Source organism: Triticum dicoccoides, chromosome 6B (genome assembly GCF_002162155.2).
Source record: "Triticum dicoccoides isolate Atlit2015 ecotype Zavitan chromosome 6B, WEW_v2.0, whole genome shotgun sequence".
NCBI classification, from domain to species: domain Eukaryota; kingdom Viridiplantae; phylum Streptophyta; class Magnoliopsida; order Poales; family Poaceae; genus Triticum; species Triticum dicoccoides.
The window spans coordinates 364,495,226-364,501,365 of NC_041391.1; the positions used below are offsets into that span (position 1 = coordinate 364,495,226).

The following is a 6,140-nucleotide window of genomic DNA, read 5'->3' on the forward strand; positions in this document are numbered from 1 at the left end:
CGGCGAGGAGTGCCGCGGAAGCCTGAGCGGGCCGACCCTGCACGGGAACTTCCGGCCTGGGTGGCGGCCTAGCGGCCCGGGACGGTGACTCCTGCTGGATGGCCACCGCGCGGTGCTAGAACGCACGGGCGTAGTACATGGTCGTCTGGAGGTTCTGTGTCCCGCGCATCTCCACTTCCACTCGGATGTGGTCAGGTAAGCCGCCGACGAAGAGCTCAGCCCGCTGACGAGACGAAACGCCGAGGGTATGGCATGCTAGTGCCTGGAAGCGATCAGCGAAGTCTTGCACTCTGGTGAGGAACTGAAGACGCCCAAGCTCCGCCAGACGGCTCCCGCGTATAGGCAGATCGAAGCGCAAAGAGGCACAGATCGCGGAAACGCTCCCATGGTGGCATGCCGCCCTCGTCCTGCTCAAGGGCGTAATAACACGTCTAGGCGGCGCCTCGTAGATGATAAGAGGTGATCCAGGTGCGGTCTGACGCGAGCATGCGCTGCCCCCTGAAAAATTGGTCGCATCGGAGCCAATTCAGGGAGTCGACGGTGCCGTCGTAGGTCGCAAACTCCAGCTTGGAGAATCTCGGCGATGGCTGAGCGTGGACGACGGGCAGGTATATGTCATCCGCGTGGAACAACAAGGGCGAAGACACCGAGTGTGCAGGCTGCAGAGTACCACCATGGAAAAGGGGCCTGTCCACACCATCGTAGGGACACGCGACACCCGAGGACCCGCCGAACTGCATGGTCTGGGGTGCACCGGCGGTGACAGCACCTGCGGCTGTCCTGAGGCCATCATGTAGACCGGCTCAATGAACCCGGCGAGTCCGGCCGATAGAGGAGACGGCGATGGGGGAAAACAGGCCTGATGGATGGGCACCCCGGGCGCCGTTGACGGAAGGCCCGGCCCCGAGATCGCCTGTGGCGGCGGCGGCTGCGCCATGATGGATGCGACGGAGGTCGCCGGTGGTGGCGGCTGCCACGGGAACTGCTGTGTCCCCGTGATGGTGGTGACGGGGGCGGGCGGCTGCAGTCCATAGTGCCCCGCGAGGAAGGTGCAGATGCCCTAGACCGCCTGAGTCAGGTCCCGGAGCGCCGCCGTCATCTCCTCCGGGATGAGCACGGCGGGGACGAGCGCGGGTGGAATCCAGGCCGCGGAGGAGATCAGCCCGGCCAGGGACGGCGTGCTGGCCGCGGTGGTCATGGGCGACGAAGAGACGATCGGCAACGAGAGGGAAGGGGTGGGCGGTGCTACGAACATGGTCGAGCCTGAGACCTCTGATACCAGATTGATAGGATCTGTGATCCTACCAGGTCTAGCTCGTAGGTTGTAGGGGTGGAAGGGGGCTTGGCGAGGAGGAAGGCGAGGTCGCCGGTGCTGGGGCGCCGTCGTCATGTGTGCGAGAGAGGGGGGAGCAGGACGCGACGGCTATAGGTCTCCCGGCTCCCTTCAGGAAGCCGAGCAATTATGATTGCTTCTGCTTAATCTCAAAACGAGTCCTTACATGAGTTTATATAATCTTCAAATAGCATAACTGGGCTAAGCCCCTAATAACGATAAGATAACTAGGCCAGGCCCCTAACCGCCTGGGCTGCAGTATATGCCGGTCATAGCACCGGTACACAAGCTGAAGAACCAGGGCAGATCCCTGCCACCATCATCTTAGAGGACTGACAACCCAACTTGTAGCCCGAGCTGGCTTTCGTATTCGTACTGTTCGCTGAGATCTACTTTCCAACCGCTCAAGTATTGAGTAAGTTATCGAGTCAGGAGTTAACCCTTGCTGCTTCATAGTCTCATAATGTTTATGAGCTTCTGCTGTCTTCCCGTGCCTCTCCAAACAATCAAGTAAGATGTTATAAGTTACAACATTAGGGATGCATCCCTCTGCAATCATGTCAGCAAATAAGCTGCATGCCATATCAACCTTATTAGATTTCCCAAAGCATTCAATCAGTATGCTGTAAGTGAATACATCAGGATCATATCCCTTCTCCTGCATCTCTTTGAAAAGCATGTGGGCTTCATCAAGATCTCCGTTTTTCCCAAGACAGTTTATCAAAGAATTGTAAGTGATGACATCAGGTTTACAACTGCTAGCATTCATTTCTTCAAATAATCCAGATGCTTTACCAACTAAGCCAACTCTACCATAGCTTGATATCACAATGTTGTAGGTAAAAAGATCCGGAGCAATCCCGTTAGCTTTCATCTTGTCAAAGAGACTAGTTATGAAAGAGACCTGTTTGAGCTTCCCAAGGGCTGAAAAGACCATATTGTACATGCTAACATCAGTAGCAACCCCTTTTGCAGGCATCATATGTAGGAGATCAATAGCCTCTAATGTTTTTCCTGAATTGCATAACACCTCAAGCATTGATACGAAAGCATCCATGTCTCCGGTTTCATAGGAGTTCCACATCTGACAGAATACATTATGTGCCTCACTTACATGCCCAGATTTGCTAAGTGACTTGACCAAATAAGAATAAATTGATTTGTTCATATATCTATCACAGATATTCAGAACCTCATTTAGTCTGTGCAGTTGTCCTTCTGTTGCCAAAATATCCAATGTAATGCTATATGTGAATTGATTGGGCTGGCAGTCGCCCTCGATCATTTTGGAAAGTACAAAGATTACCTTGTCCACCATCTTGTTCTTACCAAGAGCCTCAATAAGAGTATTATAAGCAATAAGGTTAAGAGCACATCCTTTTGATACCATTTCATCAAAAAATGAGAGAAATTTAGAAGTCTTCCCGGCCCTCCCAGACATTCTAATTAGTATAGTATATGTGTACGCATCCGGCTCACAGTACTTTTGTTTCATATCTTCAAAGACTTGGTAAGCTTGGTCAACCTGCTTAAATAACAAATATCAGCTGCGAAAATTCAGAAATGGCAATCCTAATGAGATGTGCATATCAAGATGTGTTATATGTCAAATATTATAATCTACGGACGATGGGATGCCCTAGGCTAGTTTTTATGACATGGTGAGCATTAAACACTGAGACAAACAACACAACTTCATGTTTACATTCACTAACAAAAAAGTTAACATTTCACAGATATGCAAGCTTCTTGAAATTTATCCTGGCACCTGATCGATAGAGATGGATCATTGGAAAGCTGAAATACCAGTGCTACATGAGGTGATATTATTGTATCCAACTCAGGGTGTGCATAGTGTAACCATTAATCCATTATGCATTATTGTTCAACAATGGAAGCCATTCTCAACAGCATATTAAGCGAGGCCAAAGATTTATTGCACTGGCAATCTCAGACTCTCAATTGAGTCAGGCTACAACAATATCAGGCACGTAGTGATGCTCCTATTTTAGGCTGCGATTAGCATTATGGTAGATCACAGTGATCCTGTTTGTCCCAACAGCTTTTGCCTATTTTAGTGTTAGTTTGATGTGCTTTTGCCTACTTCTGTGGCTAATTTACTACAGCAGAAATAAAATAAACACATCACAGTTCAAAAACTGAGCTCAAGGTGAGTTAGTGAATTGAAAAATAAAGGAAGCTACTGCAAAAGGTTTGGACGGCATACCACAGACGGGTTGAGATCCTCTGCAGTACCGTATGGTGCTGTAGTGTCAATGACATGTGGGGTCAGGTCCCACATGGCAGTGACTGTACAGCACCGTACAGTACTGCAGAGGATCCTAACCCACCACAGACATAGTTCAGTATACCAAGTTTTTTTTATTTGTAATCAGGGACATGACATCATTGCGATGACACACTGTTCTAGTATTGATGATGACAGCTTTGCTTGTGTATGTACACATCATATGTTAGTTACATGACCATCAAGGTGAAAAAGCTTCAGTGGTTGCAATGAGAACTACAGGCTCTCCAGAAGAGGTTCCAATTATTCCAGCGAGGTATGCAGGCTCCGGAAGTCCAACATTAAGAGGGTGCTTGGATTCAAGGGACTATTTTTAGTCTGACTAAAAATAGTCTCTTTTAGAGGCTAAAGTTCCAAGCACCCCTGACTAAAGAGAGGCTAGGACTAGTCTTGAGGCTAAAATATTTTAGTCATAGGAAACCTACTAAAATATGTATTAGCCCTCTCTCTCCTCATTTAATTCCTCTCCTTTAACACATGCGAGTTCTGGATTGGAGGGTTTGGAGGATAATAAATGCTTAATAACTTGATTTTAGTCTCTTTAGTATTTGGATCCAAGCATGGGTGAGGCTAGCAAGTTTTAGTCCCACTACTTTTAGTCATGACTCATGAGACTAAAACGTATCCAAGCACCCTCTAACTAGTACTCCCTCTGGCCCGAATTACTTGTCCCAGAAATGGATGTATCTCGGGGCAGAGGGGGTACCATCTACCTCCAGAATGGCTAGTATCAACGCTTACTTAATAAGCTTTTGCAGTTATCACAATCTAATAAGAATGCTCAAGTGACGTCTTGATCAAATGGCATCAATTGCTGCACTAACAAAATCCTTCTGGTATTGCAAAATCATCTTTACTAACCGCTCACAGTCTAGTTAATAGGTATTACCAATTTCATCCCATAAAAGCACTTTGTCAAATGAAAACTCCCCTCAAGCCTTCTCATTCTTAAATCCAAGGGCCTCATAACAATTGTAGGTCAAACAATCACAGCAAAACATGCGAAGACCATGAAAAAAATACAAACTCCTAACTGCAAATAGAAGTACCATCTAAAAATATGTCAAGTGTGCCCATTGTCATACCATTCCAGACTTGGCAAGGGCATCAAGCAGCATGTTATACGCAAATATATCCAGCCTGTACCCCTTTCTGCGCATTTCCTCATAGACTTCGAACCCCTTGGACACCTCCCTGCTCCTCAAATGAGCCTGCAGAATGCACTTGTAGGTGTAGCCATTAAGCCTCAACCCCCACTTCATGGCCAGCTCCAGGCACTTGGTCACCTCCACGCCTCCTCCGCCCATTCCAACCAGCAAATTCACCGTGGAGATGTTGCCGGCCACGCCGTCCCGCTCCATCTCCGAGACGATACGCAGAGCCTCGCTTGGGTCCGCCCTGGTGCGGAAGAGGAGAGCCAGGATGCGGTTGTATGAGAAGGCGTCGTGACGGAAGCCCGGGAGGGAAGCGGGGGCGAAGCGGAAAAAGGCGAGAGCAAGGGCGGGGTCGGGGGAGAGGGCCTTGACTATCTCAGAGGCCTCGGAGGTGGTGAGCGTGAGGCGGCGGTCGCGGAGGTAGTCTGCGAGGTCGACCAGCGGGGTGGGAGAGGCGGGAAAACGGAGGATGCCGGCGGCGGCGCAGATGAGGTGGCGGCGGGGGAGCGGGTAACCGCGGGGGTCGAGCGGCGTCGGGGGAGGGGTCGGGGATACGGTGACGGTGATGGAGGGGCCGGAGGGGGACGGCGTCGCGGCTGCGATCCGGCCGGAGTAGGTCGTCCCGAGGCGGCGGGGCATTTGGGCGTCTGGTGGGGCTTCCGGCCTTCCGGTTTCCGAGTGTGCCGGCGTTCGGGGTCTAAGAGCATATGTGACACACCCCGTATAACCCCGAGCCACATGACGTGTTTGCAGTTCGCGAAAAAATGAATTTGTGGGCCGGCGCGGACGGCCGTCGAGTCAAACCCCGTAAAATGGACTCGTATAAAAGGATAGTCGCGGAATTTGCCTAGCAAGCTTGAACAATTTTCACAAAAAAAGATCGTCGCATTCGGTACCTTCTCCGGAAGAGGTGCGGCGAATATTGTTGGATTCTTCACGAAGTAGTCTTGCATCAACATCTCGTTTCTGAAATGGCGATTTCGAGGAATGCAAAGACGGCCGACGGTCGATCCTCGCCGCCTCTTTCGGTTCTCATCATCGTGCTCCTTCACGGCAAGGCCATCACCAACGTCGTCTGCCGATAGTTTGCAAGCAGCGTCTCAACATCTGAGTCGTCTGAATCGTCCGAATCATCGAGCAAAAACTTCTCGCATGGGCTCAATTCCATCTACATGAACAAAAATGGCACGCCGTGTCAACCAACTATGCATAGCGCTCGGCACAAAGCACAAGTAAACACTCACCGGCTGCTCGAGGGCGGTGGCTCTCCGGCGGTTCGGGGGCGGGCGTTCCGGGGCGGCGACCGCGACTAGGGGCGGCTGGGGGGCGGTCGATCCCCGGCAGC

General features: G+C 50.6%; 1 protein-coding gene across 1 annotated transcript; it reads right to left on the bottom strand.

Moving 5' to 3' along the window:
• Nucleotides 1–1,424: 1,424 nt before the first annotated feature.
• LOC119324887 (pentatricopeptide repeat-containing protein At1g51965, mitochondrial-like) lies at nucleotides 1,425–5,460 on the bottom strand. The gene is made up of 2 exons (XM_037598651.1): nucleotides 4,727–5,460; nucleotides 1,425–2,858 (listed from the first exon to the last, which is right to left on the bottom strand). The coding sequence occupies exons 1-2, from the start codon at nucleotides 5,432–5,434 to the stop codon at nucleotides 1,653–1,655; spliced, it is 1,914 nt and encodes a 637-aa protein (XP_037454548.1). The 5' UTR covers nucleotides 5,435–5,460; the 3' UTR covers nucleotides 1,425–1,652.
• Nucleotides 5,461–6,140: the final 680 nt, after the last annotated feature.

Bases quoted from the DNA above. Each gene is read 5' to 3' on its own strand.
- LOC119324887 (XM_037598651.1), bottom strand. From the start codon at position 5,434: ATGCCCCGCCGCCTCGGGACGACCTACTCCGGCCGGATCGCAGCCGCG. The intron at 2,859-4,726 runs GTATGACAATGG...TTATTTAAGCAG, and splicing joins CCCTTGCCAAGTCTGGAATG to GTTGACCAAGCTTACCAAGT.